Source organism: Mauremys reevesii, linkage group 1, assembly GCF_016161935.1.
Source record: "Mauremys reevesii isolate NIE-2019 linkage group 1, ASM1616193v1, whole genome shotgun sequence".
NCBI classification, from domain to species: Eukaryota; Metazoa; Chordata; order Testudines; family Geoemydidae; genus Mauremys; species Mauremys reevesii.
Genome location: NC_052623.1, coordinates 159,573,641 through 159,592,494, shown reverse-complemented (window position 1 = coordinate 159,592,494; position 18,854 = coordinate 159,573,641). Strand labels below are relative to the sequence as shown.

At 42.3% G+C, this 18,854-nt stretch overlaps 1 protein-coding gene across 10 annotated transcripts in view; it reads left to right on the top strand.

The window, feature by feature from the left end:
• PDXK (pyridoxal kinase) overlaps positions 1-18,854 on the top strand; it is a 92,475-nt gene that overhangs the window by 54,619 nt on the left and 19,002 nt on the right. For all 10 annotated transcript variants that reach the window (XM_039531696.1, XM_039531706.1, XM_039531687.1 and 7 more), the window contains 2 exons: positions 10,499-10,603; positions 16,455-16,538. In XM_039531696.1, the coding sequence (XP_039387630.1) occupies positions 10,499-10,603; positions 16,455-16,538 (189 nt within the window). The remainder of the gene's footprint in view (positions 1-10,498; positions 10,604-16,454; positions 16,539-18,854) is intronic.

Genomic DNA, 18,854 nt, shown 5'->3' with positions numbered 1-18,854 from the left:
CTTTGTGTTTTGTCATATCTGCTGTGAAAGTGTTCTTAAAACAAACATGTGCTGGGTCATCATCTGGGACTGCTATACCATGAAATATATGGTAGAATGCAGGTAAAACAAAACAGGAGACATACAATTCTCCCCCCAAGGAGTTCAGTCACAAATTTAATTAATACATTATTTTTTTAACAAGCATTATCAGCATGGAAGCATGTCCTCTGGAGTGGTGGCCGAAGCATGAAGGGGCATACAAATTTTTAGCATATCTGGCATGTAAATACCTTGCAATGCTGGCTACAAAAGTGCCATGCGAATGCCTGTTCTCACTTTCAGGTGATATTGTAAATAAGAAGCAGGCAGCATTATCTCCTGTAAATGTTAACAAACTTGTTTGTGTTAGCGATTGGCTGAACAAGAAGTACAGTAACTCCTCACTTAAAGTCATCCTGGTTAACATTGTTTCATTGTTACGTTGCTGATCAATTAGAGAACATGCTCATTTAAAGTTGCACAATGCTCCCTTATAACATTGTTTGGCAGCTGCCTGCTTTGTCAACTGCTTACAGAAAGAGCAGCCTGTTGGAGCTAGCTAGTGGGGGCTTGGAACCAGGGTGGGCCGGCAGTCCCCCATCAGCTCCCTGCTCCCCAAAGTTCCCAGCAATTGCCAGCAGTTCAGTTGTCCCTCCCTCCACTGCCATGTGCTGCTCCTGTCCTCTGCCTTGGAGCTTCTCCTGGGAGCCTCTTGCTTGCTGTGCAGGGGCAGGGGTGGAAGAGGGGTGCTAATGTCAGGGTGTCCCCCTCTCTGCTGCTCCTGCTCTCCGCTTACCCCATCTCCATAGAGTGGGGGTGGGGGGACAAGACAGGGCTCAGCAGGGAGGGAGCTTGCTGGCAGTAGCTGCTGTCTCAACTTGCTGATCTACTTAAAAAGGCAATGTACTTAGAGTGGGGTGAGCATACTTAAAGGGGCAATTCGCATCTCTCTTTCTCACGCACACAGGGTGTGTGTCTCTGTCTCCGTCTGCCATGCTGTCTCCCCTCTCTCCATTTGTGCTGCCTTGTAGAGTGTGAGGCTACATTAACAACATGTTAACCCTTGAGGGCTCATCCGACTACTAGTTCATCATTTAGCAGTAAGACATTCCCTGGGAAATATCCCACCCTTTGACTTCACCACCTCAACCAAGCTTCCCAATCAGCACTTCTGTACACAGTATTAAATTGTTTGTTTGTTTAAAACTTTGTGTGTGTGTGTGTGTGTGTGTGTGTGTATATATATATATATATATATATATATGTCTTTTGTCTGGTGAAAAAAATTTCCCTGGACCCTAACACCCCCCCCTCCCCCCACTCCACCCCCGTTTACATTAATTCTTATGGGGAAATTGGATTCGCTTAACATCGTTTCACATACAGTAGTATTTTTCAGGAACATAACTACAAAGTTAAGCGAGGAGTTACTGTAGGACTGAGTGGACTTGTAGGCTCTGAAGTTTTACATTGTTTTGTTTTTGAGTGCAGTTATGTAACAAAAAAATCTACATTTGTAAGTTGCACTTCCACGATTAAGAGATTGCACTACAGTACTTGTATGAGGTGAATTGAAAAATACTATTTCTTTTATCATTTTTACAATGCAAATATTTGTAATAAAATAATATAAAGTGTGTTGTAATAGAAATCAATATATTTGGAAAATGTAGAAAAACATCCAAAAATATTTAATATATTTCAATTGGGATTCTATGTTTAACAGTGCGATTAATCACAATTAATTTTTTTTAGTTAATTGCATGAGTTAACTGCGATTAATCGACAGCCCTATTTTTAACATCTGTCAAAAGATTGCATCAGTTGGGATATTTTAACACTGCTGGAAGCAGTGTGCAGAAGGCTCCTAGAGCAACAAGAATTAGTGCTCTCAACTAACTGCCAATGACATTCCAAGAGCAAGCACTGAAACATGTCTCTCTCATTAAATCTAGACCCTGGGCCCAATTCTGCTCTCTCACCTTGTGTAATCCATTGATTTCAGGAAGGATAAGTCAAGGTGCTAGGAAGCATTGAGTGAAATCCTGGCCTCATTAAGTCCTTAGGAGTTTTGCCATAGACTTCAGTGGAACCAGCAGTTCACTCTTTGGTGCAAGGTCAGGATGGTGAAAGAATGTCCCAAGAGCATTTAGGAAGCCGAAGTATGCTGATCATCTGGGGAAGCCGTGGAGGGAGTAATAATTAAACATAGAGAACATTTCTTTCACATACAGTTGGCCCTCACCAAAAGCTGCTTAGTTGGCTGGTTGCGTTTGACCAGTACAAAAGTGCTCTCACATTGCTAGAGTCCAAAAGCCATAGAGCTGATTTAAATTCCTTTCACACTTTTGGTGCAATAATGTTTTTCAGTATTTTGATAACTTGATAAAATTGTTGTAAACTCCAGAAACGTACGTGGTCACAGATTTGCTTGCAATAGCTAGCTAAATGTTAATAATTGATGGGGATTTCATCTGTGCTTTTTTTTTTTTTTTTTACTGCTTTTGTTTCAAGAATAAATTAATTTTATGGAGTGTTCAGAGATTGAGATTTTAATTAGCCCATAAAGTTAAAGGGAAGCTGTTCTGAAGGCCAGCACATTAAATTATCAATAGCATGATCAGATTCTTGAAATGGACACGGGGATATTAGCTTTTTTTAGTAGTGTCACCAAGGGATTTGGAAAGGTTTGCCAGTGGGGAGGGGATTGGCCACGTGGGAGGTTTGGCAGCTATTGGTGATGGTGGGAGGAGCAACAAATTAGCGATTCTTTTTTCTAAAAGGGAAAAGTACTGACAATCCCAAGAGCTCAAAACGATGAGACTGCCTTTAGAATCATGAGATATAAAAAAAACACAACTTTTAAAATTATTTACCTCCTGATGTTTGAGCCATGCATGCATATCTGTGCATACAGTCAAACACAGATAACCAAGTGCACAGCGCCTTTGTTGTTGTGGGGAACGCAGCGCCGATTGCCAAGTTAGTTTACTATTTGAATATTGTAGCAATTTTCAAGAGTCAAATGTTGCACTGAATGAAGTGAGGAAGATCAGAGTTGCCTTTTCTTACAGGCAGAGATCTTGAGAGCCCATTCAGCTGCACTGTTGTGAGAAAGGCAAATGGCTGAACTTCTGTTGAAGAGCTGACATTCAGCTGCTTTTTTGTGAAGTTACAAGGGAGTGCTACATCCCAGAGAGGACAGTTAGATCAGGGGTCGGCAACCTCTGGCACGTGGCTCGCCAGGGTAAGCACCCTGGCGGGCCGGGCCAGTTTGTTTACCTGTTGCGTTGGCAGGTTCGGCGGACCGCAGCTCCCACTGGCCGCGGTTTGCCGTCCCAGGCCAATGGGGGCGGCGGGAAGCGACACGGGCTGTTTTAGATCCTGTATTCTTTCAGTCCCTCTCACTCTTTTCTCTCCCATCCTTTCCTTTTCTTTTAAGCTTGTTATCTCTCTTTGTATTTTGTCATTTATCATCAACTAACGGGTCTGATCTTCTGAATCGTGCTTGCCATTTTTGTTTTCATTTTCAATCAGTAAAACAAAAGATTATCATTGCCTATTACTGCTCAGAAAAGGCAGCTTTCTATAGTCTCTGGCAATCCTGAAATACAAGGTAGTGTTTTTAATTAAAATCCCCAGGAAGCAGTTTGCCATGTTGCCTGGTGAGGAGTATTTACTGTATGATTACAGTAAGTGACTCACCTTCAAACGACATTGTGCTTCATGCATGCATAAAAGAAACTGTCACACGGTTTACAAAGATTTTCTTGCTCTTTTTTTTTTTTTTTAATTGTTTGGTCCAACAACCCCCTTCCTATGCAAGAATGCAAATCTAGTTTGGAGGGCTTCATTTAGCATTCAAAAAAAAATCCTTGTATGCTGCTTTCCTTTCTAGAAGTGATTGGCAGATTAGTTAGCAGAATGTATTTAATGTGCTTTTTTTGGTCACTCTGAATCCCATGCCTGAAACTGTTCCAGCGAAATAGCCTGTATTTTAAAGGCAAAGAACTTTTGACTTCCACAGTAAGGGAGTTAGGCTCTGTGGTTTTCTTGGTACCTCTGGCCTGTGAGATATTCTAATAGTGCCTTAGCCATCTTTCTCTCCCCTGTGTCACAGCATCCCTCCATGCGTGCAGCTACAGACTGAGAAACTCTGTGCTAGAGTTATGGGCCGAGTGTAGACTGTGAATTACAGTGTGGCAAGCCAGGGTGTGAATCTGCTGTGCGTCTGCTTGCCGTGCAGTAGTGTCCCATGCAGACACTACGACAGCATGCTGAAAACCCCAAGTGCGGTTTTGCGTACTGCTGTTTGAAAGTGCAGTCACTAAACCACGCTCCGGGACTTTCGCTGCACTGTAGCAATGTCCACACGAAATGTTGTTGTGTGGCTAGCAGGTTTGCTGTACATTCACACCCCGGCTTGCTGCACAATAACTTGCTGTGTAGATGAGCCCTAAGTGATTTAACAGTATTCCCTGACGAATTGTGTCAGAGCTGGGGATAAACTCAGATCTCCTGCCTGCCATGTGTCATAAACCCAAGATCTTCTTTCCGCCTTAAAGGCTTTCTGAAGATTCTTGCTTTCACTCAAGCCACTCAGTACAATTTTGGGGAACATTAGAAGAGAAACTCAGGCTTCAGAATAATGTGTGTGTAGTGGGATAGGTGCGGGGGTGGAAAGAAGGGGAAAAACAGCAGAGATTCACATATCTCTTTGCAAGAAATATATATTTATAACTGTCTTTTCCCTGAAAAAATTCTGTTCCCCCAGAAGGGTGTGGGGTATTGCTTGGTTTGGTTTTGAGTTTTATAGTGCAATTCCAAGTTATAAATAAGTTTTTAAAGAAGAAAAAGAGTCGTGGAGGGGAAAATATGTGCAAAAGCTTCATTGGCACAGTCGCTTTTTAATCCAGACGGGTTAACCCGGTCCCTTCCTTGGAGAGGCATGACTTCACACATCATTATAGGGGGTTGAAGAGCAAGAGATATCGCACACCAAGATACTTCTGTGGCTTAAAAATAAATCTGGAATATAAGGAGTTTCAAAAAGAAATCGCACCCAGACGAAAGGAAAGGCTATAAAAGCACTTTGCTTTTACATTTAAGAAAACCCCTAAAATTTGAAAGTGAATGTAGTGTTCGTGAATGTAGTGTTCATGAATGAGAGAGACTTATCCCATTGACTTGAGCTGGATACCATTTGGAGAAGTTTACTCCAAACTTTCCCAAACAGCGCTGCAAATGTAGTCTTCTGTCTTGATTTGCAATGTTCTGCTGTTCCAGTCCTGGGTTTGAAACTTCTGATTAAGCAAAATTGCATGCTGGTTTTGTGACATTAACAGGAAATTAGGATGAGAGGACTCATGTTTTCCTTTCTGGAGAATGTGAGCCAGGAATTGAATTTAGCTTCCAAAGATAAAAGGTTAGTACACTGACCCAACACCCCCTGATGTTATCAGTGTAGTGCAGTCTGCCCTAGTGTTGTGCAATCATTTTTCTAAGTACAAATTGTTTATTATCTAAGCTTTCTTGGCTCCCCTTTTTATATAAAGTGCATAAATAGTCAAGTAATCTGCAACCTTGAACTTTCTTATTGCTAAGTGCCAAAATATAAATATTATTTCATGGTAGGGCTGTGGCATGTAGGGTGGATGAACTACAGCATGTACACAAATAAATGGTTTTGCTTTCTTTTGCAGTTCACCACATTTTCAGTATATTTAATGAAACAATAATAGGGGTAATAATTATCCCTTGGACCTTATGAGGCATGAAATCTAATTCTAAATCTGTGCCTTCAGTTACCCTGACGTGAGATGGCCTTCTAGCTGGTCAAGGGAGACCCTGATTGCCACGATGAAATACATGGACCAAAAAAGTTACTTTTCCCGGAGAAATTATGATAGCAAATCAGAAAGCCACAGAGTAATTTTGCTTAGCTCTGCAACTTTTCATCACTTTACCTGCTTGAAACACCAGATCTGTCCAAAGCATGCAAATTATCTCTGCCACGAGGACCAAGCAGATATGACAGTATCTGCTCCATGGACTATAGGAGTTAGCAACCAATCCTGGATGAGACTGATGAGACACACTGTTTTCTTGTAGCAACTTTTCAGATAGGCCGTTCATCTTGAATGTAGGATACACAAATTCATATGCCCATTTGACAGTTTCCTTTTGAATTGGCATATTAAAAAGTCACTATTTTTCACCCTGAGCTTTGGATCATAATGTCACCTTCACCAAATTTTGTGGTCCGTGTGGTATCAGCACAACTTCCTCAGCCGGGACTCTGAGTTTTCCAAACGGATACAATATGCAGTGCACTGAATAAAGGGTTGATTGAAGAATTGCACTAAGGGCATCTCTAGACTAGATTGGGGAATATAGTCCTGTTTTAAAATGTGACTAGTGTGTACAGGGTTTGGTAACTTTAAAATGTGTTAGCTGGTTGTGGACAAACCTAGGTTTCCTTGCCTCTCATGAGCAGCTAATCCATTCTTAAAGATGTTGTAACAGGGCACTTTGCCCAATGAGCTGAAGAGCCAGGGACTATGCTGGCCCTGATTACAGGATGAGCCACTCCTGGGTTGAATCCGCTGCTTTAATATAAAAGGCAACCGGAAAATGCAGCATGTGGCTGATGGAGAAAGTAACTGTGGGGTGCCAGGAAGCCTGACAAAAGCAGGAGAAAACTCTCAAGGCAGGGAGGCCTGGGAGAGACCCTGCCCAAGAAGCAGGAGAGAGACTGACAGACGCTCAGAAAAGGGGGGGCTGTGCCCAGTTGACACCATGTAAGTTTGTGTTTACTTTCTCAAAGATGCTGTTATTTTGGGCAGTCGGGTGAGAGACTGGATGACCAGTATGTACCCAGAAGAGCAAATAAATGGGACCACTTGTCGGGTCTGTCTTGAATTTCTTTTGGACTGGATGAGTTCTTAAAGGGGCCTTGCTGAGGGGGAGAAAGAGGCAGGAGTCAGCCATAACCTTACACCCATCAACACTAGTGTTTAAAAATATTTGTTAAGATACATTAAATCTGTGTTTGTTAGCTATCTTCCTGGTCCAAACCTGGCCTGGCGAATGGTGGTGGTAGCCACTCTATGGTTTGTCTAGTCTTCACTTTTGTCCCTGCAGATGCTGCCTCTTCAGACCAAATTCTCAGTGAACATGGCTGTTTAACAGCTTATTATTTTATTTCATTGAGGGAGTTGGTTTTTTTCCTAGATTCTCTTTCTTCAATAGAAAAGCTTGTGTTTCTTTCCAGGATTGCTCCTAAGGAGTGAGCTGCATTTTTTTTTCTTTTTTTTTAATTTCATGCTCTGCTAAAAATGGCTGAGGCCAGTAGCCTCTCTTCAGTCACATCCCAGATGAGCAGCATTTTGTCTCCTGACCCTTCTGCAGACCAGAGGCTACTTGCTTGTGCACAAGCTCAGTGGTAGCATAGCAGCTGTTGCCAAAACTAGACATCAGAACAGCATCCTGTATCTTTTTGGCTGCGAATACAGAATTATATTTTGTTCCCTTTTCTAACTATACTAATGAGACCCCTTCAGTATATAGTGTTTCAGACCATAGGTCAAATCCTCACCTGACGCATAGGATCAGGTTTTGGCAGGAGATGTGCTCAGGGGGCATAATGCCTAACTCCTGTGATGAGCTGGCAGCTAAAGCAGCCTGAGTGATCTTCTGGCTTACGGTGGCCACAAGGGCCAAAACTGCAATCTGAAATCCGTGTGGTGGAGAGGAATCTTGGCCACGATTCTCCTGCTCCAGCTGTTCCCTCTGGACTGGAGAGGGCAAGTGTAGGCACCTCTGTGCCAACTGAGGACTGTGTTACAATCCTCCCAGGGCTAGCTAAGCCAGCTCTACAGCTGCACTTCACTGGAGGCTCTAGCCCCATATATACAGCCTTCAGTTGTGCTCCATTGTGGCAGGAGCAGCAGCCTGAATTCTGTCCTGAAAAGTAACTGTACAGATGGCATAATCAGGGCCGGCTCTACTGTTTTTGCCGCCCCAAGTGGCGTGCCGAATTGCCGCCGCAGACGGTGGGGGTTAGGGCGGCACGTGTGTTTCCGCGGCGGCGGCAATTCGGCGGCAGCTTCTATGTTCAGCTGCTGTCCGTGGCGGCGCAGCTTCAGTCTCCTGGCTGAAGACAGAAGCTGCCGCCGAATTGCCGCCGCGGCGGAAACGTGCGTGCCGCCCTAACGGCACACGGACTGCCCCCGCCGTCTGTGGCGGCAATTCGGCGTGCTGCTTGGGGGCAAATCCTGCCGCCCCTTGCAGATTGCTGCCCCAAGTACCTGCTTGGAATACTGGTGCCTGGAGCCAGCCCTGGGCATAATGGGGTCCTCTGTCTGTCTTTTGGGTGATTTTTGTATTGGAGGCACTCTTTTTACAAGTAAAAAGATGTTTGTTCTTTCTCTGGCTGCCAGCCCTGCAAACTCAGCCTGGGCTGTAAGGGTCATAGTGGGTTCTTTCCTATCATCACCAGTAACCAAGGTTTTGCTGACCAAATTAGACTCTTGGTGATACCTGTGCTACCGTGGTGCTGTCAGTGGGTTTACACAGGTGTACCTGATTAGAACTTGGTAAATAATTCTGTTGTTATGCAAAATGAAACACACTGCACAGCTCATTCTCACATACCTGGGTTGGCTCTGCAGAGATAACTGAAGTAAAAAAGCAGAAAATACTTGAATCACTGAAGTGATCATCAGATATGACTCCCAACAAACACAGGGAGCTGATCTGTTGAGTAAGGCCCCGACTGAGCAAGGTATTTGAGGTACTTGACTTCAGTGTGCAACTCGTGCTTAAGCACTTTGCTGTTTTTATTTAGTCACTTCTTAGAGCAGAATCACACCCTCGTTTTATCCACTTCTGCCCAAACCCAGCATTTAACTGAGAGAGTGCCAAGGGCTGGAGCGACTGCCTGGCTGGAAGTAGTATTTTTTGAAGTTGGAATGTGTGAGAAGAGGAGACAAACAGGATGTAGCTGTTCACCCGCTGTGTGTGTATTTGGCTTTATAGGAGCAAAACCACAAAAAGGTTCCTATGTCAGGCATTGACCACCCTGGATGATTACTCTAGTAACAGAAATTGGAATAAAAAGAAAAGCCCAAAGCAAATTTAATTAACCCTTATAGCAAAAAAAAAAAAAAAAAAATTAAAAATCCCTTCTCCTTTTAGGGTAAGGCTGGAGAAGGTGCCTCAAGTAGAATTCTGCTCTCCATAGTCCCAATAAGATGATGAGCTTGGTAGCATGCTCTGAAAGTCAGCAGACTAAGGCAGTAGGAAGTGTTCAAGCTGTGGGGCCCCGCACAGAATTCCCTGGAGGCAGCCCATCTCTTATATCAAAGTGGGGCTGCAGCTTGGGAGGGAGGGCTCTGTGACAGTATAACACATAGAGGCAGCCTCTTCTGTAGACAGGTTCCAGGCCATGTAGACATATGTATACTGGGTACATGCTGCCTTAAAGATCCCAGAGGCCTGATTCAGTGTCCACTGAAGTCAACTGAACTCTTTCCATTGATTGCAATGGGTGCTGAGCCAAGCCTCAAATACATACTTATAACTCTTAGACCTTTCTGGGGATAAGAGTGCATGGAAAGTGATTTATTTGTTCATAATAGTCATTCCTGAAGCCCTACTGATACCCCCAGGGCTGTTCCAAAATCCTCCAAATCCTGCTACTTGAAATAAAGTCACTGTAATGGAACGCTGTTATAGGATGTTCCTTCACCATAGGATTTCAACTAACACATACCAAATGAAGGGTATTGTATCTGATGTGGGGTGCAACGGAGTGTGGCAGTTGCTCACTGTATGACTTTCGTATAGCTGTGTTCTGATAGACTGAAGCACATAAGTCTGCTTGCTAAACTAAACGGAGAACCTCTTTTCCACTATAATGCAGTGAGGATAGGGGGCCTAGCACATAAAAAGAGAGAGAGAGAGAGTGTGTGTGCGTGTGTGTGTATGTGCGCGCGCATGCTAGATTCGGAGTGGCTGCAATGTGCAGAGTTTATTCTCCGCAAATACGTCTGTTATCAAGCTGTCTGGCTGCTGTCAGGTTGCACTGGTATAATATGAAATAAAAGAAGTTATATTAATAATCTAAGAAAACTAAAACTAACCTCTGACCTCCAGATCCAGGGCTGGTTGGTGAAGGCTGTAGAGGGGAAAGCTTGCATTCTCTGCTTGTGCATTACCTGCTTTGCTGATACATGCAGAACTTGAGTCTCTAGAGTGGTCAGAATGGCCCCTTTAACAAACAATTCCTTTTCAGAAGGGTAAGAGAGTTGAGAAAATGCTGAGAATGTAACTGTTCTGTTAACAACTCAGCTGTCTAATTTTTGACAGCAACACTATTTTGGGGAGTGGAGGGGGAGCCAATTCCTGCATGTATAATATGTGATCCTAAATGTAAAATGAGGCTTTGATAAACCATTTGGCTTTCCTTTTTCAGGTTATGCTCACTGGAAGGGTCAGATGTTAAATTCAGATGAACTTAATGAGCTGTATGAAGGACTTAAACTGAACAATGTCAACCACTATGACTATGTACTCACAGGTAAGTAGAACCCATGATATTTACACAAGGGTAAAAGTGATAACCCATGTCCTTGCCTTTTTCAAAACCAGTTAATTACATTCTCCCTCCTCAAATTCCTCCTACAGTGTCAGCTGGATACTGTATTCTTTAGCTGCTTATGATGTACATTGTGAAACGTGCTCTATTCCAGCCCAAAGGTCGCTGCATTGTAATGGAATGAGGAATGTGATCCCTGAATATGGGTTTGAGTAAGTGGTAATGTGCCGTGTGATATTCTAATGAAAGGAGCAATAGAAATGCAGAGTATTATTTTTGTATATATTATGGTATGAAGATGTAAGGATTTAAACTCCTAAAATCTGCAGTGATGCAACTTTATGATTTAAATCACTGGATTTTATCCTTTCTTTATCCATGGTGTGCTCTGGGGGGATTTTTTCTTGATCTTTGTGAATGGTAGTGTTTTGAGCACAGGGTGGAGAGTCAGAAGACCTGGGCTCTGTTCTCAACCCTGTTGTATTTCTTGAGCTTTGCTCTTGTCGATATGATGTTCCTTTAACCTTTCATGAGTGTGCAGCCTCATACCATATCGTCACCTTGTGCAGTATCTTCTTTCACTTATCACAGTGGCGCTTTTTTTCTATCTATATATAAAACGTGTGTGTGTGTGTGTTTATACATATATAGACAAGGAGCCCCTGTATGAGTGGTTTAAAAGGGAAGATAGGCAGTCTATAATAAAAGCTGCACACCCATCAACGTATCCAGTCTCCTGCTCTATCAGGGTGGATTATAAATAGCATTCCACTTCACTGAGTGCAGTGCATCTATTTTAAATGTCATTGTCTGTATTTCTTATACAGTGAGCTGTTGCTTCTCAAACTCAAGCAGAAATTGATTGCCAGATTGATTGATTACATGACTTCCACATGTAGGGAGGTGTTTTTAAAGCCAGGGATAACAGGAGACTTTAATTGTATGGATCTGGGATTATGACCCATAACGACCACTCGGGCATGAAGGGTACTGCATATTTGCTGAATTATTTCCCCTCCTGTTTCTATGGAGCTCCCCAAGGTAAGGGAGATATTAAATAGCACACCGAATGAGATGACACTAATGTGGTAAAGAATATCAGCGTAAATGGGTTCCATTTGGTAGGGAGGCACATGTATGTATTATTTTTCCTGAGTGAAGGGTTAGTCTGCAGCCGTGTAGAATAATTTCCCAGGAAAAAACAGAATGTACTACAAGATTTTCCAGAAGATTATTCTTCATACATTTTACTGTCCATGAAACAAGCTGGAGGCATTTCCTTTTTACAGGAGTGTCTGCAGCATGTAAAACACGTTTTAAAAAATTGATAACAGTACCTCTTGTATTCTAGGCAAGGCCAATCAGAGGAGGGGCCAGGAGGGCCATTTGGCCTGGGCCCCAGACTCAAAGGGGGCCTCAAATTTAGACACTTGTTAATTTTTTGGCAAATAAGAGATGTGATTTGATAAAAGACAATTTTTTTGCACAGAAAAAAGCTAGAAAAGCATTTGTTGAATAAAAAAAAATATTCAAATTATGTCTCACTCTTGGTTTGGTGCTTTATTTTGTTTTCATGTGTCATTTTTTATTTTTATTATGGCTAGAGGCCTCAAAAGCTGAAAGTGGCCCGGACCCCTCTGGACCTCTGAGAGGGCCTGTTTCTGGATAGCACTTTACAGGGTGATGAGCTAGGATACTTGGGGCCAAATTCAGAGTAAGTGGGGTGCAACTCTGTTGAAGTGAATGAGATTGCACCTGCTTATATCAAGTCCGTTTGGCCCTGTCAGTGCTGACTGTATATATGCAGAAATGGCAGCAGTTGTATATTTATCTTATATATTCATTCCCAGCCTTGGACAGTAGAGCCTGTTTTTTTCTGAGAGTGGAACGTTGGCCTGGTTGCTGGAGGCTTATATCTTCCGCCACAGCTTCCCAAACTTCGGTACATGGACCACTGGTGGTCTGCAGTGTATTTGCTCATGGTCAGGCGAGCGCTTGTTGATTGGACAATGATAACTTTCCCAAGTGCTAAATCACCTTAAAAGGCAGCTATAAAAATAAAATGTATTGCTCATTTATATTATTTTCCTCTGTAAGCAAGTCTATTTTTGCAATGAGAAATGAAGTGGTCCCTGTGACTGTCCTCTGTCTAATAAGGTGTGGACCACACTATCGACAAGTTTGAGAACCTCTGCCTTGCTCTTTGCAAACAGTGCCTGGTGATTAGAGCTTGTCAAAAATTCTTGAATGAAAAATATTTTAATAAAAAAATGACCTTTTTTAAAAAACAAAAATTTCACAAAGTTTTTGGATTTTTTTTTTGAAATTTTCAAAAATGCTCACTTCCCCCCCCCCCAACAAAACATGAAAAGTTTTTAGTTTTCCTCCCTTCCCCCTTTTCAGTGGCATAAGGTGGGGATGAGGAGAGGAAGAAAAAATCATATTTTCAAAGCTAAAACATTCCAGTCAAAAATTGGAAACATTTTCTAAACTAGATTTTGGAAAATACTTCAAATGTTTTGTGATTGTGGCTTTGGTGTGTGTGTGTGTTGTGTTTTTTTTTTTTTTTTTTGCCAGCTTTGCATGGGATCCTCAATTCCCATTGAGAAAAACAAAAGAAATGCACAGAAGAGAGACACTAATTTAATGTCTTCCTAAATAAAGAACCCCTGTTTCAACATTGGATTCTCACTTTACTCCTGACTGAGCTTGGAATTCCGCCTTTTATCTTCCAGGGCCATACGTGAGGCTGTTGCCCCCAGAGAAGGGAGTTGGATGTTACTAGGTTATCCAGTGTAGCGGTTCTTTGCTATCTTTAGCAGTAACCTGCTGTGACACTTCCTGGGGTTCCCAGGGTTGTGAGGCACCTCACTACCACCAGCCTTTAACATGAAGAAGCCTTGTCTGTGTCTGCTGGGGGTCAGCTCCCCATTTCCATTGGCCATGGGCAACACAAGCACTACCTTCCAGGCCTGTGTAGGCCTCACACTCTCTCTCCAGGTTAGCTATAGGCACACTCCAACCTCTGAGCCCTCTGAGTGCACCCCCAGAGTGGTCAAGCCCTGTCTTACTGAACACTCACAGTATTTGCAGATTTGCTGCTCCCAAAGAAGCAGCACACCGCCGTTTACCAGTTCCACTTCAGATCACTGCTCTGCTTCACACACAGCACTTAGATATGATTATAGTGAAATCAAGTTATTTAATTAAACTATAGAGATTCAAGAAGTAGCAAGTCCAAGTACTGGAAACACATGGTTACAAGTAAAATAAGATCAAAACTTGTATTCTAAAGCCTAGACTTAACTATCAAAGTACTTTCTTATCTAATGAAGTTTAGCTCACTGAAAGTCTTTGCAGCATTTTCCAATCAGGTTGGCTGTGACCCTCCTTTCATAAGGCAGGACCCAATGATAGCTCCTCTCCTCGGTGAAAGATCCAGGCCATATCTCAGTTATACCCCTACAATCTGTGTCTTTACTTGTAAACATGATCCTCCCTGCTATGGTTTTTTTTGTTTGTTTTTTCCCCTGAAGCTTTTATTTCTCATGATTTCACAGTCTCTCGATTAGCATCAGGCTCAGTAATGCAAATAGTCCTCCATTGTGAAGCAGACAATATGCTATACACACATGACGAGACAAAAATAAGCATCTCTTCCCTCATAGCTGACAGGTGCATGTTTATCATGAAGGATACAGTTCTGTCATGGAGGTCAAGGATTCTGTGACTTCTGGGAATTTCATGACTACTTCTGGGGCAGGGTTGGAGCAGCTGTGAGCCCGGGGGCCGCCGGAGCAGCAGCCACCGGAGTAGCTGACCGGCGGCCAGTCCTGGGGCTACCAGAGCAACGGCTGGGGTTGGGTAAGCCCTCCTGGGCCTGGCGCAGCAGCAGTCACTCCTGCCACAGGAGCAGCAGCGGGCCTGGAGCAGCTGCAAGCCCCAGCAGCGCTCTGTTTGCCTCTCCCCCACCTCCTCCTGTATATTTTTAGTAAAAGTCAGGGACAGGTCATGGGCTTCTGTGAATTTTTGTTTATTGCCCGCAAACTATCCCTGACTTTTACTAAAAATACCCGTGACAGAATCTTAACCTTATTTATCGCCTTCTGGTGACCTTCTTTAACTCACAGACCTTAATAACATAATTATCAGTACAGATACATAATTTCTTAAACATTATCCATACATACATTTTGCAATGATGGTGATGACCAGTGGGCAGTTGGCTCTTGGTAGAAAGGACCTCGCATGCCACCCTTTAGTAAACTTAATGTGCATATTCTTGAGCCAGGGAATCCCTGTTAAAACTCTGTGCTTTGCTCTGCCATCTGCCAGTTGGCACAAAGAGCTTCCTGTATCACACCTGCTATTTAACCAAACAGTGAAATTAAGTCCATTTGAGGGCAGACAGATCTGACTGTCACTTGGATCCCTGGTTTTGCTGGGTTACGTGGAGAAGAACTAGTGTTATGTTTGCTGTGTTAACCTAAAGTGTGTTATGTTTGCCTCTGTGAAAGGTTGCTCCCAGTTACTTTACCTTAGGGGAAAAATTAGCCCCAGTTCTGTGGAATGCTTGAGAGATTTGTGTCAATAATTTACTAATGCACTCTCTCTGAGAAGGTGAATGGTTGTTAGCATAATCTACAGAGATCAGCCTATGATAGCTGCTTATTACAAATCCAGTTCTGCCCTCTGACACTAGTGCCTCCTTGCTGAAGTAAACCCGATTTCATGGATGTGGAAACTGCACCCATTTTTCTCTGCTTCTATGAATAAATGGAAACTCTGAAATGTACTTAAGTTTTTAGTTACAGTTGGCATTTCTGAGCCAAAAGCTGCGGGAGACCTTTTGCTAAAGAGTACTGTCATCTTGTGATGCTAGTAGTATGAGAGCCCAGTGAGATGAAATGAAGTTCGTTTCCAGCTTGCTTTAGTATTAAACATCTGAAGAAAACTTAAGATACAATATATTAAAAATTAGTTATATAGTTAAACCTTTATCCAAACAGGCTAGAGACAGGGAGTACGTGATGTCTATACTGCAGTCACAGTGTATGATTGCATCCTGTGTAAACATACACAAGCTAGTTCGCATACTAGAGCAGTGAAGCTATGGCAGCATGTCATAGCTGAATAATGACTAGCATGTCATTGTGAGCCATCCATGCAAGTAATTACTCAGGGGTTCCAGGTGGGCCTTTTACAGCCAGCGCTACCAAGGCTTCACCGCTCCCATCCCCAAGCTAGTTGGATTAAAACTTGGGTATATGTACACAACATGCAGTCATACCCTGTAATTGCAGAGTAGACATACCCGGGTTTACATTTTTTTCTGTTAGATTAGGGCGTTGGCAGTCTCACAGGTAACATTGATTTTCAACAAGAAGGCTGCCTCCAGCACAGGTCTCAGAAATGCTAATGAAATTTAAAACTTTATATTTCCCTCTCTCATTTGCTGCATCCTGAACAATGCTATTTATACTATAAACTTTCAAACTGGTGTTTTGAACAAAAGGAGGTGTGTCTTCTTTTTAAACAATTTTTTTTATTTCTGAGCATTTAGACCAAGTATTAGGCAATTCCCAGGCAAGACTCATTTACTAAGATTTGTTTTCTTTTAGAGGCTTAATTGGGTGAGTTAGCAAGTGTTGATCTTGATTTTGTTCTATATCCACTTATCCCTGAATAAAATATTAAGATGTTTTCAGTTCTAAATACTTTTTTTCCAGGAATGGGAAGAAATGACTGCCATTCCTTTCTGCATAGAGATGAGTCTGATGTAAATAAAACATCGCTCTCTGAATTAACTTAAAAATTCCTTTTCTGCATAAAGGTTACACGAGGGACGCGTCATTCCTTGCAACAGTGGTTGATATCGTTCAGGAGTTGAAGCTACAGAACTCTGACCTGGTGTACGGTAAGGACTTGATGGCTTTTAACCTTTTTGGTCTCATTATTTTCTGTACGCATGTTGAAATCACTTCAGGTGAAGTCAGTGCTCTGACATTATTCTGAATTTCACAATGCTCTGTTTTGATCTTGTTGAGACTCCATTGGAATGTCAGTTTAGTGTTGCTAAAGTGATTTTTTTTTCTCTTTCTACTTTTGTGCCTTCTGATGCTTTTCTTGCATCATGCTAGCCAAAGAAAGATGTGCCTTAAGGCGTGATCCTCTCTGTCTAGCAAAATCCCATGAAATCCTATCTAGTTGCTGCTGTTTGTTGCTTAGCAATGAGGGCCTGAGACATACTGATGATACTGGAAACTGATGACTTCTCTTGATCCTCAGATACAGACTTCTCCACATTGTCCTGTGAAGGTGTCAGTTACATCCTTGAGTTAGCACCCTGGCCTTTTTATTTCTGAAAGGCCAGTTCAGACTCCAGGACCATTAGTCCTGGACCTGTCTCTGCGATTATACATGAGGGCTGGCAGATGACAGTAATGTTCAGCTGCCCATAGCTGGCCAGGCTCAAACCAGCAACCAAGGGACGAAAGGCTGCATTTCCCATTACCAGTCCCCTGAGTTATCCAGTTCCTTGATCATTGTAGGTACTTTGAACGGTCACGGTCAAACCCTGCAGACCCTTATCAGGCAGAACTCCCATTAAAGTTGCACAGTCAAGTCAGTGGGAGCTTACCATGAATAGGGACTGCAAATGATGGCCTGACTCAATGATCTTCAGATTCTATAGAGCTGCCTGGTCAGAACACTCCCCAAATGATTCACAAGCAATTATCAGTTGAAATAGATGACTCAGATACTGGATTTATTAAACTGTTCCTGTAGCTAACAGAATTCTTATTCTGATAGACGTTGGTTGGTGGCGTATCTCTCATCTGAGCCAGCGGCACTTAGATTTCAGTCACTGACTTTGGCCTGCAGAGCTGAAGAATTGTAACCACCCTATGTTGGCCAATCTAAGGTGCCCACGAGGTGCCAAACTGCGGGGAGAAAGGGGGTTCCTGTTCGCCCCATTCTAAAGCGGAGCAGTGATTTCAACATCTTTTAGGTGAAAAATACTCAGATTCATTCTGATGTGTTGTGTAGAATAGCCCATAAATGAGTGCCTCATTCAGTCATGATATATAGGTATTACAAATGTTTTAACAAATGTATTATAAGTAACGGACACTTCCTGCTGAAATAAATAAAAGCATCAGTGGTACAGTTTTATAATCACCAACATTAAGAACCTTCTATGAACACCATGAAATTAAAAGACTCCATCCATCCTGGAGTTCCAACTAAACCATGTTTAAACAGTTCATGGTGGAATCAACATGCCTACATGGTATCATATCTCAGCATAAATGTCTAATTGTTACAGTGCTTTTGGTTTCTATTCCCTAAGTGTAGCACCTTACATTTGTCTTTGTTGAATTTCATTTTGTCGTCTATAGCCCAGTTCTCCAATTTATCAAGACCCCTTTGAATTTTAGCTCTATCCGCCACAATGTTTGCAACCCCTTCCTAGCTTTGTGTGATCTGAAAATTTGATGAGTATGCTTTCGGTACCTACATCCAGGTCATTCATAACGATGTTAAATAACAGTGGACCCAGAACAGATCCCTGTGGAACCCCACTGGAGACCTCCTTCCAATTTGACATTAGTCCATCAATAGTTATTAGTTACTCATTGTTTAACCAATTATGTATCCACTTAATGGTAGTTCATTGACCATCTGAAAGAAACATAAAAAGTGGGCAGCAAAATAGCAGGAAATAAATTTAATTTTTAGAGTTCTTTCAGTTTAGTGAGTGACAGTGGTGCTGGTAAGAGAGGTAAAGAACATGTCTTTTTGTGGTGCCAAATGCCGAGGTTGTTTCTCGGACAGATTCTCTTTGACACCAGTAGAAGTTTGCCTGAGCAAGGACTGACTGAACATTGAATAAAAACCTTGGGATTTGTCTTATGATTTGTATCTTGACAGTGACTCTCTTAATACTGTGGACACATCACCAGCTGCTGGACTATTTCCACTCTTATTTTGAAATTAAGGTCACTCTGAATAGGCTATTAATGTGATTGATGATCCTGAGACTGCACCATAAATGTCTGTCTTAATCCTAACTTTATCATAATTGGTATGTGTCTACAAAATCTGCTCTGGAAGAAGAACTTTCCTTCTTAATTAAAATAAAATAAGGCTTTTGGGTGATGCATTGTATAAATATAAGCTCCTCTCCTTTTCTTCCCATATTTCACTAATTTTTATTGGTCTGAACCGA